Genomic DNA, 19,481 nt, shown 5'->3' on the forward strand with positions numbered 1-19,481 from the left:
ATATATGGCACTTGGAGTGCACCGTAGTTCTACAGTTTGTTTTTGTTTTCTTCAAAAAACCAAGCTGTAAGGGGATGATTTGCAACTTGGTTCTTGGCAGCAACACTTTGAGAAGAAATCACACCATGTAACTTTCAAAAAGACTCCTTATCTGGGATCAGAAAGACAAATGGTCCTTCTGTTTCAAGGTCGTCCAGCTCACAAGAAGCCCAGTGTTCCTCGCAGCAGGTGGCTCTTTCCCAAGGAATCTTTGCAGAAAATGTCCCCTGAGTACACTGCACAGGGCACTGTTCTTAGGGCGGCAGGAGAGCTACCTGCTGCCAGTCATGAGTAGCGATGTGCTTGTCATCAGTACAGGTTGAATTACCTCCTTCCACAATGCTTGGGATCAGAATTGTTTCACACAGGATTTCTTCAGATTTTGGAGTATTTGCATATATATCATGAGGTATCTTGGAGATGAGACCAGACTTTAAACATGAAAGTTATTTTATCTTTCATCTGTGCCTTACACACACAGCCTGATTTGATGACAGTATCCTTAGCATAACTGAATTCTGACTGTGACTCAGTTGTGGAATTGTCCGCTTGTGGAATTGCTGCAGTGCTCAAAAAGTTCTAGACTGTGAAGCATTTTTAGACTTCAGGCCAGGGATGCCCAACCTGTATCAAATCTACTTCAGCATGTGGAAAAGGATTGTGACAGAAAACTCTACAGCTATTTACTGCTAAAGAAGAACGTATTTACCAAACAAAATCAGATAAATCTAATTACAAAGGGTACTCTGAGTTGTCAGGAAAATGTAGGTGGGAGAAAGTAAGCTTACATATATATCAAAGGCATCAACTTCAGTATGATTAGCTCTAAACAGAACATGGTTCAATCTGTTCAAGAAACACACCCCTAAGGACTTTTGCTTTATTGTATGCCCCTTATCCCTACATGTCTTTGGTATAAGGCATAATTTTTACAAATTCAGATAAAACTAATTTTAATTACTAGTATTATGTAAGTAGGCATCTTCATCAGTTTGAAGGAAAGTGACAAATCATTCTCACCTGTTCACCATCTACTAAGACATTAATAAAACAAGGAAACCACCCTCAGGTTCCACATACCTCTAGATAACAACTGAAAAGCTACGCTGGCACGAGACTTCAAGCCATTGCCTATGCAGTCACAGCACCTCAGTTACTAAGTGGCGTAAGGAATGTAGACACAGACGCTTTGGAGGAAATTTTAAAAGCTCCCTGATAGTAGGTCCCATATAGACTCTACACACTATTATGTCAGGGGCAGGCTGCGTAACTGGCCAAAAAAAGCAGAATGGCTGTCATTCCATGGCAGCACAGCATGATCTGGGAAAGTCCTTCTCCCCTCTTTACCATCATGATCCATCTAATCAGGGAGCACTGCTCACAAACTGTAGAGCAACAAATCTTAGCACTGCAAGAGGAAACAAAAGATACAATAAAAATACTCAAGGCTCTTTAACATATATTATTTTTATATTTATTAAATGCCATTGACATGATTGAATCTGGCAGACCTGTTCATGATTAGTGATGTATTCATGAATAGCTGTTTCTGGCATCGGCCCTCGAGGACGGTGCACAGGCATGAATAAAACAACAGCGATGGGAAGTGGGCAGTGCAGCAGCAGACGATTTCTTAAGCACCTTAAAGGACTCAAACTCCTTTTAAAGTACACTTCTTCACAGACACATGAAACAAAACATTGAAACATAAAGTGAATACAAGTTTCTGAGAGTGGCAGATGGTTAAAGTGTGAACGGTGAAAAGCAGCAAGCTATAAAATCAGTCATCTCGAGCAGAGGCAATACTATTAACTTAAGCCAAGGTAATGCATATTCCAGTGCTGCTGCTTCAAAGGCAGCCCACATTTGTTAAGTTTCAGTCTCTGGACAATACTGATAGGTAACATTTATACTGACAGTCCTCTTATTTTAAAAAAATCTGTGTGTGTTCTTGCCATCACTGAAGAGTAGCTATAATATAAATCTCCCAATGCTTTAATCTCGTTCTTCAGTGCAGTTTAGATGTAGAAAGCCATAAAAACACCAGGCATACAGTCAAGTTAATGAAAAATGTAACTGTCCATGCACAATTGATATTTCTTCACTAAGAGAACAGATTTACCCCCCAAAAAAACCTCTAGAATTCAAAAGAGTGCCACAGTTTTCTTGGTTCTATAATATAAAGATTTAGTGAAGTCATGATCTATTAATACTGAATCACAAACCCAAGGTCAAGTGTGATGGGTTTCCAGTAGCAAGAAGGTCATGGTAACCAACTCTCAGAATGTTATGTCCACAGAAGGTAATGCTGCTCTAGGTAGGACACAGAACTAGGGGGGAAAAAAGAAAGAAAAAAAACTTTAGGTAGGGTTGTATCATTTGTATATATTTACAACAAATGCATTTACATTTTATATACATTTAATATGTATATAAAAAGCACCATTGTGTAATGATGATTAAATATTAATGCAAGAATCTTCAAGAGCAAAAATTTTTAAACATTTAAGAGATTATACCAAAAAGTTCTCTCAAAGACACAATAATTAGAATTTCCCAGAAATGAGACACCAAAAGACCATGTCTCTAAGGGTGCCACAGAAAGATACAAGCTTGAAACTGTAGCCCTGAGGTTTGTAACAGCACATAGGCAGCCTAGTGAAGTCAAAGGAGGCGAGATTCTGCACACATTTTCATTCCAATCTAGGATGACACAGCAGCAGCCAGACCCACAATTACTGGCCTTGGTACTATTGTTGAAGCAGGGGTGGAGGGGTTGTCAAGGGAGGGGGGGATAAGGAGGCTGCAATGAACACAGTAAGCAGGGGTGAGAAGAAACTGAATTAGCCCCCAATGGCACCCATCCTATCCTCCTAGGGCCATGTGAGGCCCTTCTCCACCTTCTCACTTCTGACCTTTGCATTAAAACTAAGATTACAATATATTTAGGCAGTCAAGTCATGGCCATCTGTGTTACTGACAAAAGGCCAGCCAAACAAGGGACAGGAGCATTGTCCCCTTGAACAACATACTCCTCCAAGGCAATGTCTTGTTACTAGACCTTGAGGAAGAGGGACATTGAACAGGCTGTGAATTGCCACAATGGGTGGAAAAGAGCACTTTACTTTACCCAATGTCAGCACCTTCTCCCATACTTGTTACACCCACTTCCTTTTCTGGGCCACAGAACCACTACAGAGGTGGCTTCTTTGCCACCCAGTTCTCACAGCACAGAGCCAAGACAAAAGCACAAGGCATGCATCATCAGCTCAGCATGAGCAGGTAGGTGCGACACCAGCTACACACAGGAGCCAGAGGCCTGGGCAAGAGAAGCAGAAGGGCACAGCACTGCCTTCCTAGGGCAGCGGGGACAGCATCACAACTAAGCCTAGGCATTCAGAGGAGAGAATTAAAAACCCGTTTCCCCCAGAGCCTTTCCATGCAGGCAAAGCTCAGGTATAAGATAGCTAAGAATGCTTCCAGAGCACACACTCTGCCCTCCCTTGTGGCAGTGCCGTAGAGACCCACTGTAATTAAAATGAAGACATGTTCTTTATGTTTGTCTCATTCCTGTCCCACATTAGAAGAACAAACCTCTTCCATACCAATCCAGCTTTCATACCAATGCTAGCACAACACAAAAAGCAAACAAAGATGTCAGGTATGAAAAATAATTCAGAATTTAATAGGGAGAAAAGCCAGCCATCAGAAAAACATAGCAAATTTTAAAATCATGTCCATTTAGTCTTTTCCACACCCCTGTTAACCCACTAGCAACTGACTCATATTTTTACATCTGTTGAGTCTCCCACAGTGGTAATTATACATTATAAACTTGGAACACCCTTCCCTTTTTAGTAAAGCTATGGATGAAAGAAAGGCCCATGTGAGATACTACACATCTCAGAAATTCTACCCTTTTTTAATGCTCAGCTGACAGAGAAGAGAACCCAAAGAAGGAAAATGTTATTGGAAGACAAGTCCTCAATTCTGATCAAATACCACAAGGTGTATTTTGTGATGTTTTTCAAAATATACTGCATGATAACTGCTGCTTTTAAAAAATAATTTCATTGAAAGGTATTAGTTTTGCCTGTAACTAAACAAGGTCTTAGGTCCCCTTTATCATCCAAATTTTTACTCTTTCCTCAGCAAAATGATACCCTTAACTTCTCTGGTCATCTTCTGCCTCATCAATATTCCCACTCTGTGATCTTGATCTTGTTCCTAAGATTTTTGACTCATTTTTCACTGTCCTGGACTTATGAAAGTTATTATTTTCTATTTTCCCCTTCCCCTCTCTACCCAGGGTTAAAAAAGAGATAAAAAGATTCAAGATGTGAAAATAATATTTTAATATAAAGGTTAAAAAAAAAGAGAGAAATGTTTCTAAATGAGATAATCTCTGTGTGGTAAAGTAAAAAGTTGTAAAATGCCATTTAAAAAGATTTTGAGGAAACTAGACTTACTTTAAAAGTTTGAGAAAGGAGAAAAAAAAAGTATTTGTACATGGCAGATTGAGACAAAGCTTCTTAATGGAGTAAAAAAGGCCTTTGGTTGAAGGGCAGCCATGTAAACTAATATTAAGCGATTTAAACAAAATCTAAGCCTCGTTTAAAATAGTGAAGCTGTAGGTGGTGAAAAAGTACATTTAAAAGTACAGTATAGATAATAATTGTAAGACTTTAAAAGGTTAATTTGAAGGTGGTTAAGATGCCTTCATGATGGAGAAAAGATTGCGTCATTCGAAGCCTAGTTAATCTTAAAAATTGGAAAGGGGTATATATCCCCCAAAGATAAACTTAAAATAACCCTTTTTACTCTAAACTTTTTAAATTTGGATTCATCAGGACTTAGTGCTGCAGAAAGACATATGTATCCAAAAAATGTACATAAGACTAAAGTACTTTGGAAAGATATTCTAACAGGACAATGGAAAGATCCTGACCCAGTGATTTTCTGGAGTCGGGGTTCTTTTTGTTTTTCCACAGGAAGAACAGCAGCCGATTTGGATTCCAGAAAGACTAACCAAAATAATTTCTACAGATCGAAAAGAAGATGATTTGACTCAAATCCATAGCAGCTGATATCCAGAACTCCAGCTTGGCCATTCTTACATCTGCAACAGTGATTAACAAGGATGCTTTTTTTCAATATTTTATTATTGCATTTTTCCACATCATAAGGTTCTATTTTTATTTTTTGAGCTCATACAAACCTAGGTTAATGTTTTTCTGATCAGTTTTATTTTTTGACTATAGAGTTTTTAAACATTGCAATGGAGATTTCACCTAGGTAAAGCTACAAGGCCTTTATTATTATCTTATGTGTTGTACGTTTGTTTGCACATTTGTGTTTTGTGTTATATGTCTGTGTGTGCGTATGTCCATATTTCATATATGAGGAGTGCTCATGAGAAAATGGATCCAAATTATTATTTTTTTTTATTCACGTGATTTAAATGGCTTAATTTAAATTAGGTAAACAGCTGTTAAGGATTGTTTTTAAAGGTGGTTAACAGATCTGCTTGTTTACTAATTTAAATCAGGTAAACAGCTGTTATGGATTGTTTTTTAAGTAGGTTAACAGATCTGTTTGTTTACTTTCACCTTTCCTTTTCATTATATTTAATAATTCTTTTCAGGTTAATGTCTTTTTAGCATCATTGCCAGAATTCCTATCTTCATCCCAATGAATATAACTCAACAAGTATGCTCAATCAAGGAGTCAACTTACTTTGGGAGGAAACGGACTTTGAGAGGAGACGGACAGATTGATAGATTCCTCCCCTTTGAACTGCTTACAGAACTTGCCTGGACTATGTAACTACGTTTAGTCTTTTTTGCATTACCCCTGGCATGGTTAACTGGTTTGACTATTACTTCCTTCATGTGTTCTCAATGACCATCTGTCCTTCTCCCTTTTCTGTGGTCCCTAAGATGACAAGAGACCACTCTTCTTACACTCCCAGGGCCAGCATGTCCACACTTGATGCCCACGTAATTACGGCAGTATCTTATTAATTTCTCTCTACTACCTCTCTCAGTGTTTTTGTACTTTGGGTTTTTTTGTTATAATGAGGACTGAACCCAAGAGTGCACTACCACTGAGCTATATCCCCAGTCCTTTAAAAATTTTTATTTTAATATAGGGTCTCTCAAAGTTCCTGAGCCTGGCCTTGAACTTGCGATCCTCCTGCCTCAGCCTCCTGAGTTGGTGGGATTACAGGTATATGACACTGCGTCCAGCTACCACCTCCCTCAATGTTTATGATTCAGCTGTAGAAATTATTTCTGGTCTAAGACCTCAAATGAAAGTCAAATTTTGATAACCATAACATTGGTAGAACACATAGTCATGCTATCTATCCTCACTCTGTACAGTAAGATTAATAAGTTGTGTGTTTGGAAGTTACTTTTCAAATCTATTAATAAGATTATACATTTGCTGACTGATCAAAACTTCCCAATCACTGTTCATAATACTATCATAAAACTCACCTTTCAGTATATAGTCAGTTAACAAGCTCGGAACTTTTTCACTGTCGTCCTTCATGGCACGGAGAACTGCAAAATAAAGGAGAAAAGGAAAAAGGCAACAATTTAAAATACAGATAAAGAATAATATTTAATTTCAAATACTGAAGATTTAATTATATAACTTAATTCATACAAATTAAAGATTATTTGCTGGATAAGGAAATACACCAGTAAAGCTTTAAGAATTTTAATTCAGCAAGTTCTGAGAGTTATTTCCCTGATCTAAAATTTCTAAACACTTGAGGCAGGAAAGAGGAATTAGGTTATTTACACGAAGTCTCTGTTTTGTCATAAATACTGAATGTGAGTAGCTGGATGAGCTGTGTGGATCAGAAGGAACTCAGTGCTGCCAATCTCATGAACTAGCAAGCTCTGGACACAGGGATAGTTAGCTATGCTCTTCAGGGACCACGTCTGTCAGACTTCTTGGAAACTTTATAAAAAAAATATCAAAGGGAGAGATTCAAGATGGCAGGCTAGAGGAAGACTGCATTCCAAGTTGCTCCATGGCCCAGGATTCAAGCAGCAGAAGTATTATTTAGCAAGGTGGTGAAAGAGGGAATTCACTAAAATTCAATACTGGACTGTCACAGTCGCTTATAACTCTACTCAGAAATTCAGGTGCACTGAACAAAGAATACGGAAGTGCACACTGGAACCAAGCTGGTTGCATCAGCAGTGGTAGCAATGATTCCCTGCAAAGGGGAGGGAGAACCCAGAGAAACGCAGCAGACACATTTGGCACAGAAAAACATGTACATCAGAAAAGCAGCTGGCCTCAGCTGATCCAGAAACAGTACAGCAAACTGGTGTTTGAAAAGTGCTGTTTCTCAACTGGTAAGCACAGATCTGAGGCAGGAGCCATCTTGTGGAGGCGACACTGTAGCTGTTGCTGCAGTAACCAGGAGATTACAGCAAACATTACCACACTGTTCTGGCAAGTGCCTACCATGTGGCCAGGGTGTACCTAGCAGAAGGTGAGTGAAACAGGCACAGAGAAGATTGTAACCAGATGGGTTCAAGCCAGAAAAATGAAAGGGAGTGCAATTTGCTTTCCCTTTGAGTCTGGTGGTTCAGGTGACCAGCTAAAGAAGGTTAGGAAAGTAAACTGAGGGACTAAGCCTGAAAAGGCCATGTTCGCAGGCAGCCCAGTATGTACAGGATTGGCTCCCCTGCCCCATGAGTAGAATTCTTGAGAGGTTCCTGAGGTACAAACTCCCAACAGAGATAACATCTGCCTGACCTAGGGGCGTGTTAATCGAATCTCTCCAGAGCAGAGTCCCTAATGCCTGACTAGAGCCAAACATTGGAACTCCCTTCAGAGAACTCTGCAGCAGCTCCACTCTGCAAGCGCTTATATCTGGTCTATCCAGGCAAAACTCCAACAGTACTTCCCACTCCATCCTCTCTTATTCTGGTGAGAAGGTAAATTGAGAACTACAAAAAGGGATTAAAAACCCCAAAAGGGATTAAAAACCCCCAGCCCTGGCTCTCTCTCTCTCTCAGTACATAGCCCAAGAAGAGATGGAAAGAAGAAAAGCTAGACATAGGCAGTGACCATCCATCCTCATTGACTATCTTGACCACCTCAGTGGAACAATTCTTTCATTTTTCATTAAGAATCTGTGTGTGTGTGTGTGTGTGTGTGTGTGTGTGTGTGTATGTGCGCTCGTGCGCACTTGTTTTGCTGATTGGTTTGTAGGTATATACACATATAAGTATTTCTTTTTTTTCTTATTTTTTAGCATTTTTTTACAATAATTATTTTTTCCTTGTGTTTTCAGAGTTAGGGCTTGTGGTTTCTTTTGGTTTTGATTTGTTTTGGTTTTGTTTGCTTGCTTCTCTTCCTCTCCTTTCTTTCCCCACTAACAGAAACTCTCTTGTTCCCTCTTCCCTTTTTCTATTTCTCTCCTTCTTACAACCATCACTTGCTACATCTCTTCTGCATACTGTCTGAATTTAGAACATTCTAAACTTTCTTCTACCTTCCTGTCACATTTTCTCTTAATGAACTGTACTTTCACCATCTTTTAGAATTATTTGGTTTAAAAAACTCCTGCCCCTACCATTCATGTTGTTGCCTGTGGATGGCATAATTGATACCTACTGTTTATTTTAATGCCAGATCTAGTTCATGGCTATTCATTGGTTTTGCTGCCGACAACTGCTGATCCCACCATTTCTGTTTTTGTGCTAATGTTGTAGATGTTATGGAGGCACCAGGTATTTGTTCTAATGTTGTCTATGGTTTGCTTTAATTATTGCTCTTGTTTGTTTCCCCCTTTTCTGTAAGGTGCTGAGAGCCTACAGGGACATTACAAGTTCTCAGGGGAGAGACTCTGCTGCTGAACTAAACCAGCCAAGACAGTGCACCTTGCTCATGCTAAAATCATCCAAACTCAAACTTCAGCTACACCTTAATACAAAAAAAAAAAAAAACAGAAGAAATAAAAACCCCAAATGAAGAACCAGATGCCAAGCAGGAATGGCTACAGGGTCCCACCCACACACTACAACTACTACAGCAAAAAGAAAATTAACACAAAGGCTGTGGATATCAGGGGTTTCAACCTAGATGACCCCACAACAGTTTGACAAGTGAAGACTGTGCCCTAAAAAGGTTCACACATCACTGTGAAAGAGAAAACCATTCCAATAGATGCATAAAATCCAATACAGGAATACAAGAGATATGAAAAAAATAAAGTAACACAATTCTTCCTAATTCACCAGCAACTAACTCCAAAGATACTGAAGTGCAAGAAATATCTGATAAACAATTCAAAAGAATGATTACCCTATATACACATATGACTACACAACCAGTGTGATTCTGCATCATGAACAACCAGTAGAATGAGAAATTACACTCCATTTATATATGATGTGTCAAAGTGCATTCTACTGTCATGTGTAACTAATTAGAACAAATTAAAAACAATAAAATAAATAAATAAATAAGTTATTATAAAAATGATCAATGAGTTTCAAGAGACACAGAAAAACAACTGAATTCATTTAGGAAGTCAGTACAGGATATGAATGAGAAAAATCAATAAAAGGAGATACAGATATTGAAAAAGAACCAAATAGATATCTGAAAACAAAAGACAAATCAAATGTTCAGGTGAGTGAAAGTCTCTCTAACAGAGTTGAAGACAGAATTGGACAATAAAATAGCCAGCCTTTAGATTACATTAAAGAAAAGAAAATAAATAACCATAGCCAGAATATACAAGAACTCTGGGACAACAGTAAAAGATGAAAGGTAAAAATTACTACAGACAAAGAAGGTTGTGAGATGCAGACTAATGAAAATAATAACAGAAAATTTTCCAAACCTTAAGAATGAGAAGGACATCAAGATATAGGAGGCATTCAGAATCCCAAATAGACAAGGTCAAAAGAGAACCTCTCCATGACACTTTATAATTAAAACACCTAACATACAGAATAAGAACAGAATTTTAAAAGGCTCAAGAGAAAAACATCATATCATATTTAGAGGCAAGTCAATCAGAATTATTTCTGATTTCTCAGCACAAACTCTAAAATCCAGGTGGAGTTGGAATGATTTGTTCCAAGCCCTGAAAGAAAATAACTGTCAACCAAGATTGCTGTATCCAGAAAAGCTATCCTTCAGAATTGAAGGAAAATGAAAACCTGCCAAGATAAGCAGAAACTAAAAGAATCATGACTACTAAACTGACACTAAAGTAAATACTTAAAGAAATACTGCACACAGAAGAAATCTAAAACAATTCGCAGAGCCCACAAGTGGACAAATCTCATTTGAAGATTAGCTAAGCAAAGGAGAAACAGGACCAAATTAAACATTAGAAACAAATCAAAATGGCAGGAATACATATTTCTCTAAATGGTAAATGGTCTCAACTCCCCAATTAAAAGACATAGGCTGGCAGAATAGATTAAAAAATAAGACTTAACTAGATGCTGTTTGCAAGAGACTCACCTTACAGGCAAAGATAGCCACAGGCAGGAATAACTACTTTCATATCTGAAAAAAAAAACTAACTTGAAGCCAAACTTAATCAGAAGAAACCCAGAATGTTACTTCATACAAGTAAAGGGAATGATTCAATTAAAAAATATAACATAGTGAATGTTTATGCCCCAAATTTTGGTGTTCCTAATTACATAAAACAGACACTATGCAAATTAAAGACTTAGACCACAATACAATAATACTGGGTGATTTCCACACACCTCTCTCATCAATACATAGGTCATCCAGACATAAACACTCTTCAGACCTGAAAAATAATATAAATCAAATGGACTTAACAGACAACTATACAATATTTTATCCAACAATAGCCAAATACACTTTCTTTCTAGCTGTTCATGGAACTTTCTCTAAAACAGCCATATTTTAGGCCACAAAGCAACTCTTAGCAAGTACAAAAAAAAAAAATTGAATGAAATGCAATTTAAAATTAATGCCCCAAAAACCTACAGAAACTATATGAACATATGGAAATTGAATAATACACTTTGAATGATAAATGGGTGATACAAGAAGTCAGGTGAAAAATTTTTTAAATGTTAGAATCAAACAAAAATAGTGATACAACTTACCAGAACCAATGAGACACTATGAAAACTGTTCTAAGATGAAAGTTTATAGCTCTGAGTGCTTATATAAGAAAATCAGAAATATCCAAATAACCTCATTAATGATACATCTCAATGCCCTGGAAAAAAACAAGAACAAACCAATTTCAAAATCAGTAGAAGGAAATAATTAAGATCAGAGCCAAAATCAATGAAATTGAGAATTAAAAAAAAAAAAAAGTACAAAGGATCAATGAAACAGAGCTGGTTCTTTGAAATGGTAAACAAAGATTGGTAAGCCCCCAGGCAAACCAACCAGAAAAAAAAAAGAAAGCTGACCCAAATTAATAAAACTAGAAATGAAAATTGAGAAATCACCACAAAAATCACAAAAATCCAGAGGATCCTTGGGGACTGTTTTGAAAACTTACATTGAAAAACTTGGAAGACTAAAAGAAATGGATTCATTTCTAGACACAAACAACCTACCAAAATTGAATCAAGAGAACATAGAAAACCTAAAAAGACTAATAATTAGCAATGAGATAGAAGCAATACTTAAAAGCCTTCCAACAAAAAAAAAAAAAAAAAAGCTCAAAACGAGATGGATTCTCAGCTGAATTCCACAGACCTTTAAAGAACTAATGCAGCTCCTCAAATTATTCCATGAAAGAGAAAGAAATGTAATACTTACAAATCATTCCAAATCACTCATATCTAAACAAGATAAGGACACATCAAAGAAAGAAAACTACACACCAATATCCTCGATGAACTTACATGCAAAAATCCTTAATAAATTACTAGCAAATTATATTCAACAACATTAAGAAGATTGTACATCATGACCAACCTGGTTTTATCCCAGGATGCAAAGAAACTTTGACACATACGAATCAATAAATGTAATTCTTCACATAAATAGAATCAAGAACAAAAATCACAGTCATCTCAATAGATGCAGAGAATTTTCACAAAATTCAGCACCAATTTATGATTAAAAACATTGAAGAAGCTAGCCACAGAAGGAACCTACCTTACATCGTAAAGGCAAACTCAAAGCCAATATCTTAGGGAATAGGGAAAACTGAAAGCATAGCCTTTAAAATCCAGAACAAGACAAGGATATCCATTCTCACAAATCCTATTCAATATAGTATTAGAAATTCTAGGCAGAGCAATTAGACAAGAGAAGGAAATAAAAGAGCTAAAAATAGGAAATTAAGATATCATATACACTACACACACACACACACACACTGAAGAAAAAAAATTAACCAAAGAGGTGAAAGACTCTACAGTGAAAACTACAGAACACTGAAGAGAGAAACTGAAAAAGACATGAGAAGATGAAAAGAACTCCCATGTTCATGGATAGGCAGAATTAATTTTTTTTAAATGGCCATATTACCAAAAGCAATATGTAGATTCATTGAAATTGCCATCAAAATACTAATGACATTACTCACAGAACTAGAAAAAACAGTCCTAAAATTAATTTAAAAAAATAAAACACCCAAAATAGCCAAAGCAATTTTATGAAAAAAAAAAAAAATGCTGGAGGTATCACAACACCTAACTTCAAATTACAGAGCTATAGAAATAAAAACTTCATGGTACTGACATAAACAGAGACACATAGATCAATGGTACAGAATAGAAGACACAGAGTCAAACCCACACAGATACACTTATCTGATCTTTGACAAATGTGGGAGACCAACCTTGCACGTGACTGAGTCATACTCCCCAGCTGGGTGCTAAAGTGCTCAGTTACAGAAATGTGGCAGAGCTTTCCCCACTCTTCTTGGGTTCGAGGGTCGGTGTCTCGTGCATGGGTGTGTCTTGCTACAGCACCATGGGTGAAGCTATGCTCACCTGTTCCTTTGTAATAAAATCCCTTGCCCTGATTAGGATAGAATCTTCCATGGAAGTGCCTTGTGTGTGTCCCCTTCTCTTACTGTGCCCTTGGATGTAGCCTACCCAGGTGTCAGTCAATCTGCTGACAGTGGACATCATGAAGAGAGACTCAGCCCCCTGAAACCTGACCCCTTGCCTCATTTGAATACCTTCTCCTCAATAAAAGGGGTCAGCACATGCTCTCACTCTCTTCCTGCAGACCCTTAAGGTCAGAGGAGCTGTCACAGCAACCCCAAAGAAAAAGGTATTTGTGTCTCTTGTGTGGTTATTTTGCGCAGCCCAGTTAGCCCAGTTCAACTGGAGAGACCCCTGAGCCTTTTAGTCGTGAGAACAGAAACCCGGCAGACAAACACGCCAAAAACATACATCAGAGAAAAAAAACAGCCTTTCTAACAAATAGATGGGAAAACTGGTTATCCATATGCAGAAGAATGATACTAGATCCTATCTCTCACTCTGTACAAAAGTCAACTCAAAATGCATTAAAGACCTAGGAATTAGACAAGAAACTATGCCAACTCTAAGAAGAAAATGTAGGTAGGGTCAAAACTCCAACATATAAGCACAGGAAACAACCTTCTCTGTAGGGCCCCTAAAGCTCAGGAGATAATGCTACAAGTTAAATGGGATGACATCAAATGAACAAGATTCTGCACAGCAAAGGAAACAATTAAGAATGTAAAGAAAGAACCTACAGATTGGGAGAAAATCGTTGCTAGCTACTTGTTTTAGTCAGCTTTTTTACTGCTATGATCAAAAGATAAGACAAGAACTACAGAAGCAAAAGTTTATTTGGGGGCTCATAGTTTCAGAGGTTTCAGTCCACAGACAGCTGGCTCCATTCCTTAAGGCTTAAGATGAGGCAGAATATCATGGTGGAAGAGTGTGGCAGAGGAAAGCAGCTGGGAACAGATACCAGGAAACAGAGAAAGACTGTCCTCACTACAGACAAAATACATACCCAAAAGGAATGCCCCCAATGATCCACCTCTTCCAGCCACATCCTACCCCCAATGATCTACCTCTTCCAGTCACATCCTACCTGCCTACAATTACCATCCAGTTAATCCCTATCAGTGGATCAATTTTTTTTTAATTAATCCAGCCATTTTACCTCTCTCTTGCACTGTCTCACACATGAACTTCTGTGGGACACCTCACATCTAAACCATAACACTACTTTTCTGATGGAGGATTAATATCCAGAATATATAAATAACTCAAAATACTTACTATCAAAAACCCCAGATAATCCAATTAATAAAAGGACTAAACAGACCCTTCTCCAAACAAGTAGTCAAACAGCCAACAAATATATGAAAAAATGTTCAACACTGTTAGCAATTCGGGAAATCATATCAAAACTACACTGCAGTTTCATCTTACTCCAGGTAGAATGGCAGCCATCAAGAATACAAACAAGAACTGTTGGAGAAGATGTAAAGAAAAAGAAGCACTTTCACATTGGGAGATTGTAAATTAGTACAACCACTATGAAAATCAGTATGGAGGAGGTTCCTCAAAAGTCTAGGAATGGAACATAGGCATACCTATGTTTATAGCAACACAATTTGCAATAGCAAAACTATGGAACCAGCCTAGCTATTCATCAATGACTGAATGGATAAAGAAAGTATGGTCCACATACACAATGGAGGGTTTTTTTTCACTTTTTAAAATTTGTTCTTCTTAAATATACACGACAGTAGAGTGTATTTTGACATATTATACGTACGTGGAGCATAACTTATTCTAATTAGGATCCCATTCTTTGGTTGTACATGATGTGGAGTTTTACTGATAGTGTAATTCATATATGAACATAGGAAAGTTATGTCCAATTCACTCTACTATCTTTCCTATTCCTATCCCCCCTCTCTTCCCTTTATTCCCCTTTGTCTACCCCACTCTCTTCCCTTTATTCCCCTTTGTCTAATCTACTGAACTTCTATTCTTCCCTCCCTACCTTCTTGTTGTAGATTAGCATCCGAATATCAGAAAGAACATGTGACTTTTTTGGGAGGGACTGGCTTATTTCTGTTAGCATGACAGTCTCTAGGTCCATCCATCTAGTCGAAAATGGCATAATTTCATTGTTTTTTAAGGCTGAGTAATATTTTATATGTGTGTGTGTGTGTGTGTATGGAATATTACTCAGCCTTAAATAATATATCACATTTTCTTTATCCATTCATCGGTTGAAGGACACTTAGGTCAGTTCCATAGCTTACCTATTGTGAATTAAGCTGCTATAAACATTAATGTGGCTGTGTCACTGTCGTAGGCTAAGTCCTTTGGGTACATACTGAGAAATGGGATAACTGAGTCAAATGATGGTTCCATTCCACGTTTTCTGAAGAATCCCTACACTGTTTTCCAGAGCAGGTACACCAATTTGCAGTCCCACCATCAATATATATGAGTGTACCTTTTTCCCCACATTCTTACCAACATTTATTGTTACTTGTATTCTTGATAACTGCCATTCTGATTAGAATTAAATGAAATCTCAGTGTAGTTTTAATTTTCATTTTTCTAACTGCTAGAGATGTTGAACATTTTTTTATATATTTTTTGGCCATTTGGATTTTTTCTGTGAAGTGCCTGTTCAGTTCCTTTGCCCATTCTATTGATTGGGTTATTTGGTTTTTTGGTGTTAAGTTTCTCGAGTTCTTTATATATCTTGGAGATTAATGCTTTATCTAGGGTGCAGGTAGCAAAGATTTTGTCCCATCCTATAAGCTCTTTTTTCACATTCTTGATTATTTCCTTTATTATGAAGAAGCTTTTTCATTTGATACCATCCCATTTGTTGATTCTTGATTTTACTTCTTGCCCGTTACGAGTCTTGTTGAGGAATTCAGTTCCTAACCTGATGGAAATTTTGGCCTACATTTTCTTCTTGTAGGCACAGGGTCTCTGGTCTAATACCTACAACCTTGTTCCACTTTGAGTTGAATTTTGCGCAGAGTGAGAGATAAGGGTTCAATTTCATTCTGCTACATGTGGATTTCCAGTTTTCCCAGCACAATTTGTTGATGAGACTATCTTTTTCTCCAATGTATGTTTACGGGACTTTGTCTAGTATGAGATAACTGTAATTTTATGGGTGTTCTCTGTGTCTTCTGTTCTGTTCCACTGGTCTTCATTTCTGTTTCTGTACCAATGCCATGCTGCTTTTGTTAATATAGCTCTCTGGTATAATTTAAGGTCTGGTACGCAATGGAGTTAAGCCATAAATAAGAATGAAATTATGTCATTTGTAGGAAAATGATGGAACTTGGGAACATTATGTTAAGTGAAATAAGCCAAACTCAGAAAGTCTCTCAAATGTGGAAGCTAAAGAGAAAAAAGGAAAAGACAGCCTAGGAGGGATCTCATGAATATTGAAGGGAGATCAGTAGACTAGAAGGAAGGGACGAAGTAAAGGGAGGAGGGGAAAGAAAGTAGAAATACTAAGGGGTGATACCAGCCAAATTATATGGTTATACTGGTACATGTATGACTATTATGTACTCAACATTATGTACAACTATATGAATAAAAATGGATAAAAATTTATTTTCCATTGTAATATGTGATTTATTTGCTCAAGTTATGGATGAATATTGATTATTAACAAAATCCTCCATAAAGATGGCTTTTGTGTTAGGAAAACAAAAGATGAAAAGAAGCACAGATTTCCATGAAGCAGCACCCACTGGCTGTGCCTTCTTACTACCTTACTACCTACTCCTTCTCTGGTGAGGAGAAACCTATGGGAAGCAGCTTCATTCCAAAGGGAACCTTTGGCTTTTTCGTGCCCTTCCAGTGCTAGGCATTAAACTCAGAGCCTGGTGCATGCCAGACAAACACTCTACACTGAGCAATGTCCCAAGCCTAACAATTTTATCTTCTTAGTAAAGGCCAAAGTAGAAAAAATAACCACTCGCTTTTTTGTTTTTTAAATTCGAAAATCCAGGTAGAGAAAAACTCACAAATATTATACTTTAACAATGTAATGTAGACTTTCTCCAGAACATCCTGGTGAAAATATCTTAGTATTTTTCCCTAGTTCTATGACAAGACAATATAGTTTAACTGTCACTCTTTCTGCCCACCACTTCCTTAATTATGTGACTTTGAGCAAGTTACTTAACCATTCTGTCCACCAAGTTCCTCATCTGTAAAATGAGAATAATCAAATCTATCTCAAAGGCTCACATGAGGATTAATTACTCATGCAGATATAAAGGACATATAATACCAGGTATTAACCATAATGAACACCACTAAACAATTGTGATTCTAATGCTATTCTTACTGCACCTGTGATCCCCTTCTAACAGCTTTTATGAGGAAGGTTATATATCCACACTGTGATTGCTTCCAGAGATTTTCTCTTGACTAATATGTACATGTGGTGACAGCAGAGGCTCTGGTCCTCCCCAAAGTTATGATGAGATAACTACTTTTTTCACTTTCAAAGTGAAGGTCATCCTTCCATCTGTTGCCTTCACAATACTGTCACCATAACTGTCTCAAGTTGGCCTTCATTCTCTCACCCACAGATGTCCTAAAACTCTATGTCAATCTATGAAGACATCAATTAGCCTCAGGACATTTTCATGACAGAATTGCAATGACTTTGGCTGATTCCTAATCTGAGACGCTGGAGCCTCTCAGGCTTGTGAGCAGTATCCGTGTTCCCTTCGTTAGAGTAATATTATGTTCAGTATTTACACTTCTAATCATGTTTTAGAATTTTTTTAACTTCTATATAAAATCACATACAAAAGCCAGCCTCATTAAATGTAGAGTTGCCTATGAATCAAGAGAACTGACCGGTTAATTAACCATCCCTTGTATGATCTCAGACATTCATAAATTTGCAAGCTTTTCCTGAAAATTATAGGTCTGGCCACTCGGTTAATCCCTTGGTTCTTTATCCTGGACTGACTAGCATGGCTTAATTTACCCATATCTAAATACAAAAAAAAAATTTAAAGTATTGTTCAGCAAAGAAAAAGAAAAAAATCTTAAGATTTTATTCAGGCAAGCAGGGTACCATATATGGTACCCAATAGGGTACCATACCCACTCTTCTTCTAGTTGTCCCTTGCCTGTACCTCCATGTCCTGAATTTCCAAAATAAATATCTTCATTAATATCTACCCATGTCATGCTCTTTAATTTGGCTTCTTCCTAACTAGCAATTATCATAAATATCTACTATTAGAACCTAACTGATTAGTAAATTTAATCCCTTCATTTTAAGGGCAAACACAATAGGACCAATTGATTGTGACTTACCCCAAATCACCCATAATTTCCTTATCATGAGATAAGTGGAGGAAATATTTTTCTGCTAGTTTTTCAATGAAAATGTAAGTGACTTCCAGATATCCCAGAAAATAACAGGGATAGAACCAGAATTCCTGGCTCCTTTATGGCTATCATAAGATAAATATATGTAAGCATTACAAGTTATGTTAAAATGCCAGCCCCTTAAAGGTAGAATATCTTTGCTTGCTTTATTCACTAAAGTATCCCAAGTGCTAAGAAAATGGCCTGGTACAGAGCAGGCCTTTACCAAATGTTTGCTGTGTGAATGCATGTCATGAAAACATCACTATCAATTTATGTTCTAATTGTAACTACCACCTTGGGTTCTACACTCATAAGAAAGGACACTGTTCACTATAAATCTCTCCTATCCAGTTACTAAAAAAGTTACATAAGATCCACATAAATATTTATATTCTTATTGAAGAGGTGATGGAGAGTCAAGTTACATTTTTCCCAAAACATGCAGCTCATACATATTCAAGTAAGAAAAACAAAAGAATTACAAATGGACACTAGCACTGGTGTTGGTTTGTGTTGCTGCTGCTTTTAGTTTCACTTTTATAACAATAAATAATGACATCCATCATTATCTTATCCCGACAAGACAAACAATAACAAAACCAGGCAACTAAGACCAAGGATTTAAGAATCAGCAAAGTAAATCAGGTAACAGTTTAATTTTGTCTTTGCTCACTTTTTGTTAATATTTGAAGATCTTCAACAGATGGTGGTCCATTGTTTTTCTCATAGGGAATGACTGTTGTCAAATACTGCCAAGTCAAAAAAGAAAAAAAAAAATCATAAACCTGGATTAACTTGCCTACAGGAAAAAAAAATGACACAGTTAACATCTATTTTGTAACACAAAACAAAACATAAGCTCAACATACACATTATCTTTCAGCTAGAGCTCATATATTTGCCTACCTCTGCTTCCTACAAGTCCATGTTAACAAAAATAACCAGTTTTTTGCATTTCAGTTATTGAAAATTTCACAGGACTAGATCTGAGGATGATTCACTCAGTTTGTTAATTTTTAAAATGAAGTATTATCTAACATTCTTCCTGCATGTTTTTCA

General features: G+C 37.1%; 1 protein-coding gene across 3 annotated transcripts in view; it reads right to left on the bottom strand.

The window, feature by feature from the left end:
• Nucleotides 1–1,490: 1,490 nt before the first annotated feature.
• Nucleotides 1,491–19,481, bottom strand: part of Fez2 (fasciculation and elongation protein zeta 2) — a 50,061-nt gene continuing 32,070 nt past the window's right edge. For 2 of the 3 annotated variants that reach the window (XM_076832905.2, XM_076832903.2), the window contains 3 exons: nt 19,096–19,171; nt 6,540–6,605; nt 1,491–2,369 (listed from right to left, as the gene is read on the bottom strand). In XM_076832905.2, coding sequence (XP_076689020.2) covers nt 2,353–2,369; nt 6,540–6,605; nt 19,096–19,171 — 159 coding nt within the window. In that variant the 3' untranslated portion in view covers nt 1,491–2,352. The remainder of the gene's footprint in view (nt 2,370–6,539; nt 6,606–19,095; nt 19,172–19,481) is intronic. The other variant, XR_013088590.2, reaches the window with a different exon arrangement.

The sequence above is a fragment of the Callospermophilus lateralis genome, chromosome 14, assembly GCF_048772815.1.
Source record: "Callospermophilus lateralis isolate mCalLat2 chromosome 14, mCalLat2.hap1, whole genome shotgun sequence".
NCBI lineage: Eukaryota > Metazoa > Chordata > Mammalia > Rodentia > Sciuridae > Callospermophilus > Callospermophilus lateralis.